This window comes from Phalacrocorax aristotelis, chromosome 4 (assembly GCF_949628215.1).
Source record: "Phalacrocorax aristotelis chromosome 4, bGulAri2.1, whole genome shotgun sequence".
NCBI lineage: Eukaryota > Metazoa > Chordata > Aves > Suliformes > Phalacrocoracidae > Phalacrocorax > Phalacrocorax aristotelis.
Window position 1 is genome coordinate 57,630,110 of NC_134279.1, and position 16,447 is coordinate 57,646,556.

Genomic DNA, 16,447 nt, shown 5'->3' on the forward strand with positions numbered 1-16,447 from the left:
TGCTTATCAGCAGCAAAACAATCTGTATAAGGAAACAAAGCCTCTCCATCCATTCTGGACCAGTGCCAGGGCACACTAAGCTACAGATCCAAAACAGAACTGATTCTTGATTTTAATTACAGGAGGAATGCTTGCACACTAGCTTAAAACTGGAGCTCCCAAACCATAAGACACAAGTTACTTCCAAGTAACTGCCAAGCAGCAGAGAAGTGAGAAGAATGGCCATTCAAGCACCAAATGCCCCCAAAACACAGCGTACTCTCCTCTGGCTATCCCCAGCCCAACTGTACTGACAGGAACTACTGTTGCCAGCTCCACAAGGAGGACACCAGGTTGATGGAACATCACCTGCACCAGCACCACTGCTATCATAGAATCATAGAATGTCCTGAGTTGGAAGGGACCCACGAGGATCATCAAGTCCAATTCCTGTCCCTGTACAGGACAAACCCAAGATTCACACCATGTTGCCCAAGTGCTTCTTGAATAGCGTCAGGCTTGGTGCCATGACTGCCTCCCTGGGGAGCCTGTTCCGGCGCTCTGCCACCCTCTGGGTGAAGAGCCTTTTCCTAACACCCAATCTAAACCTCCCCTGGTACATCTTCCTGCCCTTCTCTCAGGTCCTGTCATTGTTCACCAGAGAGAAGAGATCAGTGCTTGCCCCTCCTCCTCCCCTTGTGAGGAAGCTGCAGGCCACGATGAGGTCTCCCCTCAGTCACCTCTTCTCCAGGCTGAACAGGCCGAGTGACTTCAGCTGCTCCTCAATTGGCTCCTCCTATGAACCCTTCACCAACTTCATGGACCTCCTCTGAACACTATATAGTTATATATCCTTAATGTACTGTGGCACCCAAGCCTGCACACAGTGTTCCAGGTGAAGCCGCACCAGCACAGATCAGAGCAGAACAACCACCTCCCTTGACCAGCTGCAATGCAGGGCTTGATGCACCCCAGGACATGGCTGGCCCTCTTGGCTGCCAGGGCACGCTGTTGGCTCACACTCAACTTGCTGTCGCGCAGAACCCCCAGGTCCCTCTCTGTAGAGCTGCCCTCCAGCCACCCATTCCCCAGTCTGTATGTACACCCAGGGTTGCCATGCCCCAGGTGCAAAATCAGCACTGTTCTCATCATCACCACCATTACAAGAACTCTCTTCCCAAGACCGTGCTACCCATATGACCAAATTTGGAAACTGCAGTAATCATCTTCAAGGAGTGAAGAATACAAACACATGCTGAGAGAAACCTTTTTATTGCTGACAGACTTTACTAAGTGTTCAGGGAACAGTTGTAGACAGAGCCCCAAGTACGCACATGGTATCTGTGGTGCCCCAAGAGCAAGCAAAGCTGAATGAAGTCTGGCTTTTAAGGTTTTGGCTTGAAAAATATTGTGGGGGAGAGGAAAGGTAGAGAAAGGAGGGTATTTATGACAAGTCTTTACTCTTTGCCCATGTGACAATTAAGCTGGAACTCTAAATATGAAATATGAAGGATGCAGGGCAAATTAAAAATTTTAAGCACTACAGAATTACTGGTTTGATGGGTCTGCCAAATGATGGCACACTCCCAGCAAAGAGTTCTGGCTGCAGAAAGCCCTTAATCCCAATGAATAACTAACTGGGAATAATGTCAGCAAAACAGCTGTCAGGATGAAATGCTGTTCAAGTTGACTAGAGGAACAACTGCCTAGAGCTGGAAAGCAATAGCTTCAGCCCAGCCTCAAAGCAAAAAGCAGGAGCTGACACCACAGTTTAACTAACATCTGCCGCCACCACAACCTTCTACCTTAAAAATAGGAGTATGAAGGAGGAAGACAGAAGCAGCAAAGAAGCAACTGTTGTCTTCAGAGACACAGCAGTGTAACTCTGGCATGAACTTGAGAGTTATCCAAATCCATTCCAAAGAGAAGATGAGGCAAGTCAGTACCTATCTGTACTCAATGCTCTTCACTTTTTACTTAGGTGGAAAGGGATACTAAATGCTGATGCAAAGTAACTGTTAAGAAAAGAAACAACTTCACAGAAACTATATACCAGAGGAACTCTATTAGGGTATGCTGAGCAGCTTCCTGAAGGTAGAATTGCTATCCTGTATTTCTAGCAGCAAGAGCTACATCTCCCCTGCACCATGATCCTGACTCCAACCAGGACTCCCCAGAAAAAAAGGATTAGAAATGCCTGGTACCCTCTGAAGTGCCTATCTGTTCCAGGCTCCGGTCTCTTTATGCTTTCTGTCCAGACTCTGCTCCACCTTGTCTCTTCCCTTCTCACAACTAAATTTCTTAAACTTTTTTTCTCTGCATCATATTTGGACTGGCTTGTTCAAATGGTAAGACAGCATAAGATCAGAAGCTCAAGGCGTAACAGTTGCTCTGAGCCAAGACCTTACATACTTCGTGAAGCTGCAACATAACAGCACAGGTAGTAAGAGATACTGCATTTCTTACCTAAGAAATATACTCCAGCTCCTATAATGGTGCTTGAAGTGGCAACGCAGCTTTCAGTCCTTCAAAATAGCAGTAAAAAGAAGGGCCCACTCAGAAACCCAGGAACAAGTTTGGAAGAAAAACCTTGAAGCTATATGGACAGGAAGGTATGAAGATACAAGGAGGATGGATGACCAACTACACAGGAATTCAAGTAAGCTTGCAATAGCCATTCTCCTACACAAGGATATTTAAAGCACTTAGGGCACAGAGGATGCAGACAGCTGGCAGCGTACATGTGACAGATGCATCAAGTGAGTACCTTTTGCCACCTATACTGCTCTGCATTAACAGATGGGTTACTGGGCAGTCATTTACAGACAACAAAATCCCCCAACCTTGCCCATACAAACTGCAAATAAAAAAGCCCTCTAGTCAATCAAAAGTCAGATTTGAAATCAGATGAGGAAGAAAGAGGCATTCTGATTTATTAGCAAGAACAAAGTTGTAATTCTGCTAGTTGTATTAGTCCAAATGATCTGTCACTGCACTGGGAGTAAAAGAGCCACAGTTACTACACTCTAGAAATTCCCAAATGCACCCTTTCCATCCAACAGCCCCATTAGATTTCTGGCAGGAAGAAATGATAGCTCTGAGGAGCAGAACAAGTACGCAGGCCAACAACTACTGCTTCGAGCTCAGTTGTTTATAAAGACACTTTCATGACAATCCATAAATGCAATCGGTTGTGGAGGAATTCAGACAGCGGCTCCTTCCATCTCATGCCATTGTCCTAAGGAAGTCTGCTATGATACACCTCTGGGCAATACAGCACGAGTGTACACAGTCGGGGTGACCTTCTCCCCTTGCCAGAAGCTTTCTACATCGTAGAAGAGCCATTTTTCTAACCTGCTTTTTGTGAAGAAATGAAAGCTTCTCCTAAAAGTAAACACAGAGTACCACCAAGATTTTTCGACATGTGTAGGCACCTCAAATTTGTGGACGCTATCACATCTGCTTCACCAACCACTTAAAACTGCAACTGCATGCAAGATGTAAGTCTAAAGCACCCTCCCTCCCCACCAAATACAAAAATAGGAGCTTAAGTTTTGCTCCCTCCATATCTTTTGGTGTATGAGATGCCTATCTTTTCCCTCTCAATCCTAAAAGAAAACTTGAACCTGGCTGAGGTTGCGCACGCTGGAAAACATTCACCGCCCACAGCCAACACAGACAGCCTTTTCTCTATCAGCACTTTTTCCAACAGCACCTATTTACAGGGAGCACTGGAGCCCACTTTGAGCTGCGGGGAACTGTCACTTTGATACTTCATACTGGAGTTCCCCATTCTGTACAAAGGCTGCCACCATTGCTACTTATGGAAGTCAGCTCCTCCTAGTCACATAGCTCTGTACTCCATGCATACAGTGACCGGATACTCCCCTTTCCCTACACAGAGATTCCCCTTATACTCTTCCTTCTCTTGGGAGATACCAAGAGACAGGAAAAAGGCAGAAAACAAAAGCTTTCATCACAGTTTGACACAGCACCACTTCCAAGCAGCCTGCTCTGTCTTTGATCTATTGGTTTCAAGGCCCTTAATGTGGGAAGCTGAAATGCAAGTTTTCTCCACACAATTCTAAAATGAAAAAGAAAACCCAGTGTGGCACTGAAGAATTAAGCGCTGCACTGAAAAACTAACAAGTATTGAGGGGAGCGGAAAAACCACAAATACCAGATCTGCCTATAACCAGAATGTGCACTCGAGTTTTGGTTGAAATCCAAAATGAGGAAGTCAAGAATTAAAACTATTATCCAGCACTGCTACATCAGAGACACTACCAAACTACAGTGAATGGAAATTAATGGATAAAATCCCACAGGCACTGGTAGACAAGTTTTCTATTAAGTCTTACTGGAATGTCACCTCAGAGCTACCCCTGTGAATTTTCATTAAGTTATCCCACAGCTATCTACAACATCTTTGCGTACTTTCTCCCCTGAAGCTACTCACAAGAAGCAAAATGAGGGAAAAGAATGAAGTAGCAAAGCAATGAGACGCATTTTTAAATGAAAGCCTGGATCTTTTTGTTTAGGATACTCCGACATAACTCTAGCACCAACTGCAGTGCATCCTTCTTATGTGAGGCGGGAAGAAATCCAGTTTGATGTTCGTCTTTGAAGAGCACCCATACCAAGTGACCCTCTGCAAATTTAACTGGGGACTGCTTCCCAGGAGAAAATAATCACGGAAAGATAAGTGAGGGACGTGAAATTACTTTGCAGCTTCACCAGCTCTATTTTTAACACCCTGCTCCCTTTACGCTCATCTCCTCACTGCAAATATCTAAACCTTCAGCTGTGCTGTGCCAATCTAAGAGGCTCTGGATGCCAGCAACCATAACGCAACAGTCACCACCTCCACTTTCAGAAGTGGCCGCGTGCCTGGGCTGCCTGGAGAGAAAAATGTAACATTGCCTTCGGCCTGCGCCTCCAGCAGGCAGAATCACCCACCCTGGCAGAAAGCACCCATCAGCCCAGCACCCTTGGCACAGGAGCGACATGGGTAGAGCGGCACTGATCTGAGGGAAGGAGGAAATAAGGCCCCAGCAAGACTGAAGATCTGCGTGTTCGTAATTAAAATGTTTTGAGAGCATTTTTGCTTCTCTTTAGAAAAGGCAAGCTGTTTCTAATAAAAGATCATTTGAGTCGCTTGAACTTTGTTGATTTATGAGTTTTTTCATGTTTTTCCAAAACTGAAGGCCCCTTGTCGAAATAAAAATTGGTTTTGGGAGGGGCAAGATGTTACACTAAGCTTTTTTATCATTTCTTTCAATTCAGGAGAGAGTCACGTTTATGACTCACCGACTCTGACACCTCCTTTTTCTTGCCAGCATATTTTTTTCCTGGAAAACAGTTTATTTTCTTGGCTATCTTTAATTGTCCGAACACTGGCAGAAGACAGACACCACACACACACGCCCTCAAATCAGGACTTTCCTTTTGCCAAACCACAACTTAAAAAAACTAATTAATCAGAATCAGGAAAACGATAGACAGAAAACACACTTATATAGTTACTGCCTTTTCTTTTTTCTGTTTAGATTACATATTTACAGCTATGATTCTGGATTGAAAGAAAACTTCCAAGAATTGTTTTTGTTGCAACAATACATGCAAGTTCACCCACTGAAATGAATCACAATTATCGCACAGAAACATAGTCAAGGGATTCAGCGCTGAACACCCTGGCACGCTGGGCATCACTGCCCACGCCTGTCTGACAGAGATGAGGTGGTCACTTTGCCTCTCCTCATTCCTCCCTCCCCTTCCCCAAACCCAGCCAGAAAATGCTCACTGCCAAATAGCAGACTTTAGCTAACACACCACGGCTCCGTTTTAAATTAGAAAAAAAATGCAAAATAGAGAAAAATTGTTAACATAGGCGAGCAGTTAATAATACTTAAATAATTATGCAAAAAATGGGGGGAGAGACTTCAGTGCTTTTCATCAGACACTGAGGCTTCTTCAGTTCACTGTCAGAGAAAGGAAAAATCTCTTATTTAAGAATTTTCTAAATTAGTAAAGTAGGTATTTGGATGAAGTTTTCAGAGTTTGCTTGGGAGGGAGATGGAGGGGAGCACCCAATACACCCATATGAAGTATAAAACATGCACCACTGATATTCAAGAAATTAAATCATTATGAGTTCCACAATTTCCTGTAATATTTATATGCTATTGAAAACTGAAGTGATAGGTTTGGATTTGGGGGTTACATTTGTTTTAAGACCTTGCTAGGAAGACCTCTAAATTCCACCAGAGCCACAATCTTCTGCTGTGATGCAATGGCATAATGTAGCTCTGTGCATTTCATGGAAAACAGTGCTTGCTAAGAAAAGCACCACAAACCTCAGCCCCCTGTCCTCTGTAGCCACACAATCATTTCGCTCCCGCTTGAAATCAGTTATTCATGGGCATCAGCCTCTGCTTACGCAAAAGCAAGACTGTGCTTCTCAAGTCAGAGCAAGGGTTACAACCGTTTGTACCAGTCTGTGGCCTGCTCCTGAAGTACAAATTCATCTAAGTTTCCTGGCCTTCTGGTTTTAGTGGAAAGGTCATTTGGATGGTTTTTCTGCCGCTCTGGAAATTGAAAGTTCCAATACTGGAAGATACACTTCATCTACAGTTCACAACTTCTCCTTCCAAGGGTCCTATCCTGTGTAAGGGACTTCAGATGATGGAGTGCTATCAGGCATTATCAACACCATATGTTAAAGCCCTTGACCTGCACTTTTGCTGAATGCATCAGGTCTAATAAATTTTGCAAACTCTTCTATATTAATCTTTTTACAGATTTCAGCTCCTCACTGTTGGTAAAAAAACCTAAATCACAGCACTGTATGATCCGAGGAACAGAAGGCAGGTACCAGCCTAATTTACCTTTTAAATGATACTGTAATCCAGCCAGAGACTTGATTGCAATATTGTATGAGATCTACCAACGCCTACAGGAAAGGAAACAATAAGGAACGTATTTACAGTCGCAGGATGAGGACTCTTGGTTTTTTACACTACACAGAGTATGTGCAGCCACTTTCCCTATAGCTTGTAGATAACCGGAGGGCTGGAATTCTTCTGAAGCCCATGGAAAGGTCAGATGGAGGTAGGGAGATTTTGGAGGTTGGAATAATATAAGGGAAAGACATCACAGAGAATTTTTCCTTTCATGCTGTTCCTGAAAATCACTGTGGGATCACATAGTGCAAAAATCCCTGTCTTATTTCCAGCACGAACCACAATCATGGAGAAAACTTTGTGGAGGAGAGATTACTGAAGAGCATTTCCCTCTTACCTTACTCATTCAGCTGTACAGAACAGAATTAAAGAATTGCTTTGCCTGCCTCCACCATGCTGCTCCTTAGCCTGTGAAGTGCTCTGTGAATCACTGACAATGACGCCAGAGCCAAGAAGCCACAGCAGCGTCATTTTTCAAAATCTTAGCTTGTCAAAGTTGGTTTCAAAACCAACCTGTCTTTAATATTAGGCATGAGACCTCAAAACAGCAGAAACCAGCACAATAGGGTTTCTCTTCAACTGGGCAAATGAAGTTGATTTTCTCCTTTCCTCACCAATCAAGAAGTCACCAGGCTATTTTAAGTCAATTTTAACATCAGATGCAAGTTCTATTATTAACTCTGTTGTTAAGATAGCCATTCTGCTAAAGTAAGGATTACTAGCAATAATCACTATATATACACACATACTAATAAAAAAAATCCTAGTTAACAGTAGCAAGTTATACTAGAACTGAGCTGAGTAACTATCAAGGCAGAAGATTCTTATAACCAACTAATGCCACAAACAAAAATCTTCTTAAGGATTTAGCATCTGAATCTTCACGAATTAAGCCTGCACATCATCTTTTCAAGATCTGAAAAGTAAGGGAAATCATTTTAATTCCTTATTGATCAATTATAGCAGTGCACAATGAACTAAATTTAAAAAAAATTAAAATCTCACCAAGCCAAGGAAATCAGTCGTATTTACAGTTTTCTAAAATAAAACAGGTTTAGCAAAAATCATTAGATTGGAAGCCAAACACATTTTATACTGCCCTGAGGAGTTTCTACAAAGGAAACTCAGTAGCTTAACCTGAAAATGCCTGCCATAAGCCACAGGAGTTTTGCTTTTGCATAGAAGGATCTTGTTCATATAAACAGGCTCTTGAACACTACGATAATTTAAGCAAAAAATAAATTAACATTAAAAATAAAATTAACTTATGCTCACTCACCCACTGTCAAGAAGTCATAGATGCATGGAACAATTCAGGTGAGTAGGGCCCTTGGAGGGCCTCTAGTCCAACCTCCTGCTGCATGCGAGGGCAGCTCTCAGGTCTGACCAGGCTGTTTCACACGTTGCCCAGTCAGGCATTAAATCTTCCAGGGATGGTGATCTCCCAGCCTCTCTGGGCACCCTGTGTCAATGCTCAACTGGCCTTGTGGTGAGGAAACTTTTCCTTACACCAGGCCATAACTAATCCTATTTTATTTTATGACAAGTATCTCACCCTCATGCCACATACCTCTGAAGTGCCTGGCTCTGGCTCCTCAAAAACCTGCCCACAGGTGCTGGGAGGCTGCTGCCTTGTCCCCACAAAGCCACCTCTCCCAAAGAAGCCCAGCTCTGTCAGTCTCTCTCTCAGGGCAAGTCCTCCAGCCCTGGGGGCTCTCTGCTCAGCTCCCAGCTTACCAATGCTCCTCCCACACTCTGGGCCCCGAAACTGGATGCACTGTTTCAGGTGTGGCCTAGCAAGTGCCAAGCAGAAGCAATCAACCATGTCCATCAATCTACCGGCTCCAGAATAACCACAAACGGCTAACAACTTCTGCTGCAAGGGTACTGTAGACTCATGCCAAGCCTGTTGTCCTGCAGGTCCCCACACATCCTTTTCAGCATAGCTGCTGCCCCAGCAGTCGCTCCCCATCCTGCCCCAGGTACAGGGAGTACATTTATTCTGTTTATAAAAATAAAAGGCAAAAATAGAAAGTTTTGGGTTGGGGTTTTTTTTCTTTTTCATTTTAAGCTGGGGTGTGTTATAGTTCTTCACATTCTTACAAAGTTGTCTTGAGGACACACTCTGCAGCCCTTTCACCTGAGACAGCAATTAACATAGCTGGGAGAAGCTTCAGCTACCAATTTTAATGTTATGTTGTTGGTGCCATAGTAGCTGTTGTAGCCATCATGATATAAGGGACTGAGTGGGGCAAGGGAAGACAGTACTTTCTTCTTTAAATGATATATTGGAAGGAGAAGGAGGGAAAGCTTAGATCTCCAGGGTCTGCAAGCCAGAACATTCATACCTTCCCCCTATGCAGCTGTCCTTTTAAGCGACACTTTCACCCCTATAAATCTTGCTTTTTCTATAACATTGTTCCAAGAGCGTTCTTGCTCAGATGCTTGCAGAGAACCAGTACATAAAAGTGTTGACCCCTGGATGAAAAGCTTCTAGACCGGTAGCTTTTCCAAACAAAAAGTAATACAGTTTTTATAACTTCTTGTAGAATACCACTTCCCAGATCGGCCAACACATTTTAGAAGCTAGAAAAAATTCTGCTGTATAAATCTGCTATTTACCCTCCATACTTGGGAAAAGAGTCCACCTTCCTTTCTGGAGGACAAATACTTTCCTTAAAACAATAATAATTTAAAAAAATGTAGTTAACACTAGCAGAACAAGTGCAATGAGGTTACATAGCTGCATTAACTTCATTAACTTCTACATTAACTGCATTAACTTCTTCACCAATTTCTTAATGGCATTCCAGACTCTGGTGTTAAGGGCAGATCTTTTACCTATTTTAAAATTTTAGTACTGAAAGGAGAAATTAATTCATTTTTAAGACAATTAACAGCTCAGTCCCGCATTTCCTGACATTATCCCTTTATCAATAGTATTGTTGTTCTGATTGTTCTCACCCCTGTGCCAAGTGCTGCTTGTAACATGGCTTAAACGGATCTCATGACAAGGGAATTGGGTCCATGTATACAGGACAGAAGGTTGGCTGCCTGGTGACCGGGAGAGGAAAAAATTTCTAGAAGGTGGTAATCTGACAGGGTCAGAGAGTTTGGGTGGATTCTTCTACCCCCTTTAAATGATTTTGGTTTTCATTCCACTGAATGACTAACTTAGCCAGAATGAAGAGCATCCCATCCACCCTGTCTGCAGTCCCTGAATGATGCCCAGGAGGAGATTAGAGATAGCAGTGAGGAATTAACCTCCCAGCCCAGTCACTATAACCACAATAAGTTATTCTGCATTCATATCCATCTAGGAACAGAAGCCAGTCACACACTTTTTGACTCTTCATGGTTGCCTTATAGACACTGTGGGAAGGATTCATCTGGCCTAACTTTAGCTGTCCACAAATCAGACAGCTTGCCTAAGCCATCTGCATAGGTTTCTTCTAGTCTGAGAATACACTTGCTCACTTTAATAAATTAATTCCCAATATGTTATGTAAAGTATATAGGTAAGACTCTTCCAGCAGAAGAGGAAAGAAAGGAAAGAAAAAAACAAAAGGCTAAATAAACGCTGAGAAATTTGGACTGTAGGCACTGCCTGCAGGCTAATTCAACAACTTCCCTACAGCATTTCATTAATAAAACCGTGCAGTCTTAAAGCTTAGTCCATCATCTACACTTGAATAGCTGTATTCACATACTCTCACAGGCAGCCAGACTGACTTCTCTGGAACTGCTCACTAGAGAATATGTTTGCTGGATTTGATCTGTTCCTATCCAAGTAACGGCAAGACTGCAGTGGCACCCAAGGGTCCCAGTCTGGCTAGAGGCACCACTGTTCTAGGAACTGTATCAATGTCCAGTGGAACTGGAGTCCCTATTGCAGGATCTTAAAATCAGCTTCAAAGCAAAGGAAACGTAGATGTCTACACATATTTGGAAACAGAAACACTCCTGTGGGACACAGGTTACTTGCATAATCTGTGAATCCGTTAGTTTAATAAATACTTTTCACCAAACGAGCTTAATCTCTGACATTCCTCAAAGTAAGGGCACCCCACTTAGTGTCATTCCACATTTTGAAGGTGATATAAACAAACTTGTGTATTCCTCAAGCTCCAGGACCCCCCAGCAGATTTTTCCAATCAAATCCCTTCACCAAGTAGACAAGATTTTGCCAATTAACTACTTTCATCTCCTTTTAAATTATGTTTTTGCAATGGGACCCATAAGCCTCAGCTCTCTCGCACTTCTTCCACACAAAGGAGAGACACCCTAAAAACCCCTTGTTTCCAGACTCCTGGCACAAGACACTCACATGAAGTTTATTTGCCTGAGTCACTTTCCTGGTTTTTTACCCTTCATACTATTTCACAGAGACAGTGGTGCAGAAGTGGCATGCCTATTCTGCCGTATGACATGACACATCCAGAAGCACTTAGAAATATAACTGGCCCCACTGCGTCTCCAAGAAGAAACACCACTGCTACCAACTCAAAACTGCCACCTTAAATATGGAATTCTAAGAGAGGCAAGTGTTCTGCTAGCAGGAAAAAAGAAAATAACCCCCACACACCCAACAAACCCCTCTGGTTGAAAAATTTGTCCTTAACAAGAGAATTCTCAAAGGCAATATATATATATATAGGAGAAAAGTAGTAGATTTATTAGAGGTTGATGGGTTTTAGGCTATATACTTCTAGAGGGAACAGCAAGTCAAGCACTGACCATAGCAGACAGAAAAACATGACTTGTTTATTGTTGCCATACAACTATAAAGGAAGCATTTTTATCGGCTGGCAAAGTTTCTAAGGAAAGTGTCTACAGAAAAGCCATCCCCAGTTGAACCAAGTCTCAACAATGAGGAGAGAGCATATTAATGAGGCAAGGCTGGGAGGTGTGATGAGGAGATAACAATACCCTTAGGAGTTACACTGGTATTAAATGTAACTTTATTACTGTATTACTCTCTTACAAATCTTTGCAGCTAGAACAACTCTGTTTATACAGATGTTCTTTCAACCATCAGTTATTCTAGTTTAAACACACATACAGGGAACCTTGACATTTTTAAATTACAGGCCATTAGATTAAATTAGATTTGTTATTTTGCTGTACTAAGCCACTAGGCTTTACATGGCTGATATAGTCTTTCAGTGAAACTGAGATACATTAATTGAAATGAGATACCACACCTTTAATAATGCAGACTGATGTAGCACTCTGCGGGGTTTTTCATTTGGTGCCTTTATTTTAATTCCTCTGAGTGCTACTAATACGGTTCACTTTATCATTAAGAGGGCATTCTTCACTTAAGTAGCACATGCCAAGCTAAACTAAAATAATAGAACTGGTTTACTGTTACACAGAGGGAAGCACAGTTGATATTTATACAAAATTAAACACATGTGCAAGGCTGAACTCCAGTTTCCTACCCGAAGCAACTTGCAATCAAAGCAGAGAATCCACGGAATTCCAAAATCCCACCTTCCGCAACATCCAGATGACACCAAATCTATCACCACTCAAAATACTCTCTCACAAAACACAAACTGTTAAATATATAAGCAGCAGTAAGAGTCAGAGCTCTCACCCTTTTCCCTGCTCAGGGGAACACTCCAGTGCTACTGGTTCAGAGCTCCAGGGGAGAAACAAGAGGATCATAATGAGGATCCACCCAAACTTCAGGGCAACTCAGACTCCCCTATCCTGCAGAGTCCAGATTAAAGTAACACTGGCAAAGGAAAAAGACGACTTCTGGCACGCAGGGACTTGCTCTGGTGAAAGGTCACAGACCTAGTGAGTAAAGACAAGACCCCTAAGACCTCTGAACCAGAGGAAGAGAAGTATCTCAATCATTGCAGATCTAGACATTCATCACTTCGTGTCTTGGCTCCCTATCTGTAAAATGAGGACAGCCTCCCTTTCCAGCCCCACCAGCGCAGAAATGCACTGCAGACCACAGGATGGATTCCCGTCAGCGCTACACAATGGTGACAGTGCTCACACAAGGATTTAAACCAGATGAGAATCCAACTAGCAAGTCACACAACTTAACCGTTAGAAATAAAAATGCTCAGAAAGCTCAGAGTTTTTGATCTGTCCATTTCTGCTTTCATTTCCTCGCAGGGCACTATTTTACAGCCTAAGACAGGTTTTAAACTGTCTCACACCGCTAACATCCTCGCTAGCCTGTCTTCACACTAGGGAAGTCCACCAGCCCTGCTTGCAACCCTAATAGTTTTTTCACTTTTTTTTGACAGAGATGTCATTTTAAATGGTCAGAAGTGAGCTGGAAGACACAACATACTGGACATTTGTTAACCTCTCTAGGCCAAAGAATAAATTGGTGAGAGACAATTACAAAGCCAGCTGAATTAAATGGGTCTAGTAGCCAGACACAGCACGACCCCTATTTTTGGTTTTCACCCAAATCAACAGGGCTTGGTATACTGAATGTTGGTATCTATAGCATTTCTTGACTTTTTTAATTTCTTCTTAAGGTTGACATTGCTTTTCAATTACTTTGGACTAACGTGTCAAGATCTGCATAATTCACTCAGTCCAAATCATCCAGGTTTAGAACAGTGAATGCTAAGCAGATTTTTGGAAGAGAGAATCACCCTCATGCTCCAGAGCTTAAGCCAAACTGAGATTAAAAGGAAATATAACGTGTTAGGCAAATTAAGCCACATTTGCTTCACTGGCAGCTTCCTCCTCCTTTCTGTTAGTCAGGGCATCCACTCTGGGCACTGCTGGAAAGGCAGATGCTTCCCTCTCACACCACAGGCATGGCAGTGCTCCAGGCTCCTGACACACTCCCGCAGGCAAGAGGACAGGGGCAATAGTAACAGCACATTACAACTTTGCCATTCACGCATCAAGCAGATTTTAAAAAGTGAAGGAGGAAGCACAAGAAGTTATAGACAGCCTCTTTTGTACGCATGGACCTCTCCGGCCTGTGTGGAGCGCACAAGGAGTTAAGAGCCCTTCTGCTCTGCTCACCAGGCTCTGGGTCACACAAGAACAGGCGTGAGACCTCCAGTCACAGTGAGATGCAGAATAAACTGCTCAAGAGGGAAGTTTCTGCCCGACCCACAAGTTTCTGCTCTTATACAGGAAGACTTATAGTCCCTTAATTATCATCACGCCTGGAGTGACTGCTGGCAGCTTTGTTACCTACAGAGTACTGCCATTGAGTTCTTGGCTTCATTAGCAGCGAGCAGAACTCATGGTCACAAGCTATTTTATGGACCATATGTATGATGGAGTCATGTGCCTCCCTCTTGGTCCTGTACTACAAAGAAGGCTGTACAGACACCAGTGTATTCATCTTCCCAAGACAACCAGTGTTTATATGCACTTCACTCTTCCTCTCCCAGGCTGCATACTCACCTTTCCTTGGCATAAAGGCCCTTCTTTTCACATTCCTCATTGTTCTTCTGCCTCTGGCCCTACAGCAGCCCGCTTACTGTGCCAGTGCCAATTCCCTGAAGTCTGACACAGCATTACTATTCCAGCTGATATGGGAGTGAACCATTACAGTCTAAAATTCCCAGGGCATCAGTGAATCTTAAATTCACAATAATTTTAACGTGAGTTTGCCTAACCACTGTCGGAAAACAGAATCCGCCAAGGCTTACTAAAAGCTGCAGATTAAATCCAAAGCCCGCAGCTGAAGGGAGCTGTTACCCTGGTATCTGGGTTTATACCACCTTCATGCGTGTTTCGTACCAGCCATCAGATGAAGAGTTATTTAAAGTGTCTCTATTGTTACATGCCAAAATATTTAACTATTAAATTTCACCCGCCACCTGCCCGTCTTTGCATTTTATGGCACAAGCAAACAGCAGGCAGATCTATTTTTCTGCCCTGCCTGAAGAGCGAGACTGCATGTCTCTCCTTGGCTCGGCTGAGCGATGGGCGAAGGGGCTGCAGGGGAGCTCTGCCGCGGGTCGCGCTGCCCCCAGCCCCCGCAGCGGTGCTGACTCGCCCGGGTCGCCCCTCCGCGCACTGCGGAGCGGTACCTGCGCGGCCGCGGAACGCCGCCGCCCGCGGGAGGGGAGCTGGAGGGGCGCAAGGCCGCAGGTTTCCCCAGCAGGGAGGGGGTCCCTCGCCCCCCCACCCCCCGGGACGCCGCGGGTGGGAGCCCCGCAGGGGAACGCGTCCGCGCCGCGCACCTGCGCGGCTCCTGTTTACAGCCGCCCCGTTCATTCCAGCCCCGGGGGCGGGGAGGGGAACGCAAATAGGGGATTAAGTTTGGAAGAGATGCGCCGGGAGGGGAGGGACGGGGTCCGTCCAGAGGCGCGCGCGCTGCGCGGGGGCTGAGTAGCGGCTCGGCGGGCCCCGGCAGCCTTCCCCGCAGCGAGCAAAGCGGGGCGGGGGAGGGAGCTCGGCGTGGAATAAAATGCCTACGGACCCCGCGACGAGTGAGGGAAGGGCACCGGGTCGCCCCGCCGCCTTACCTCGATCCACTTCTGAGCCTCGGTGAAGGCCAGCTCAGGCTGGGGGGGCTCGGGGGGAGGCTGCACCTCTCCCAGCTCCAGCCCGGCACTGGCCATCTGCAGGGCTGCGGCGGGGGAGCGGGCAGGCAGCGAGCCGCCAGCCCGAGGTGAGCCGCGGCCGCAGCAGGGGGACGCCGGAGGCCGCTGCCTTCCTCGCCTCGCCTCCTCCTCCTCTCGCAGCCGGGGGGCGGCGGCGCTCTGCAGCTCGCCTGGCTGCGGCTTGCCTGCGGTAACCTCTCCGCCGGTGCCCCGTTCCGCCCGCCTCGCCGGCTCGGTCCGTCCTCCCTCCCTCCCTCGCTCCCTCCCTCCCTCGCCTGCCGCCCCGCCCGCCCCGCCGGCGGAGGGGAGCCGCGCCGAGCCGAGCTGCCGGCTAAAAATAAATCAGACGGGCGAAAGCCGCTTTGCCTTCAGCCCGATGCAAATGCCCGCGTCGCCGCCTCCCGCCGCCAGCATCGCATCGCGGGAGGGGGCGGCGGGATGATGGCGAGGCCCCCCCCCCGGTTTGGCGGGGGGTAAAGGGGGGCAGCCGATCCCCCCACCCCGCGCCTCCCGGAGGGCACGGAGCCGCCCGCGTATGCGGCGAGCTGCTGGCTGCGGCTGTTGCATTGAGCACCTTAACGGCAATGGATGCTATTGCACGAAGCACCTGAGAGCGTCCGGGCCTCGCTCCCCGCGCCCAGACCCTCCCCCGGGGGCCGCGGGGCTCCGGCCCCGGGAGCGGCGCGCCCGCAGGTACCGCGGGCGTCTCCCCGCGCTCCGCGGCCCTGCGAAAACGCGCGAGGGTCGGCGCCGCGCCTGGCAGCGCTCCTCTTCTTTCAGAGGCGAAGCGGGCATCAAGGTGTGCTTAAAAACCACCGTACTCTTTTTTTTTTTTTTTTTTTTTTCCTTCCCCTTTATGCAAGGGAAGAAAACTGTCCTGCAGAGACATGTGAACTCGTGTTGTGGGAGCAGTCCTAGCTCGAGCAGCTGCTCTTGCGCCTAAGGTTAAGCATA

At 45.9% G+C, this 16,447-nt stretch overlaps 1 protein-coding gene across 2 annotated transcripts in view; it reads right to left on the reverse strand.

Annotated features, from left to right (window-relative positions):
* LIMCH1 (LIM and calponin homology domains 1) overlaps positions 1 to 15,736 on the reverse strand; it is a 184,239-nt gene extending 168,503 nt beyond the window's left edge. For both annotated transcript variants that reach the window (XM_075091598.1, XM_075091597.1), the window contains exon 1: positions 15,416 to 15,736. In XM_075091598.1, coding sequence (XP_074947699.1) covers positions 15,416 to 15,511 — 96 coding nt within the window. In that variant the 5' untranslated portion in view covers positions 15,512 to 15,736. The remainder of the gene's footprint in view (positions 1 to 15,415) is intronic.
* Between the last annotated feature and the right edge of the window lie 711 nt (positions 15,737 to 16,447).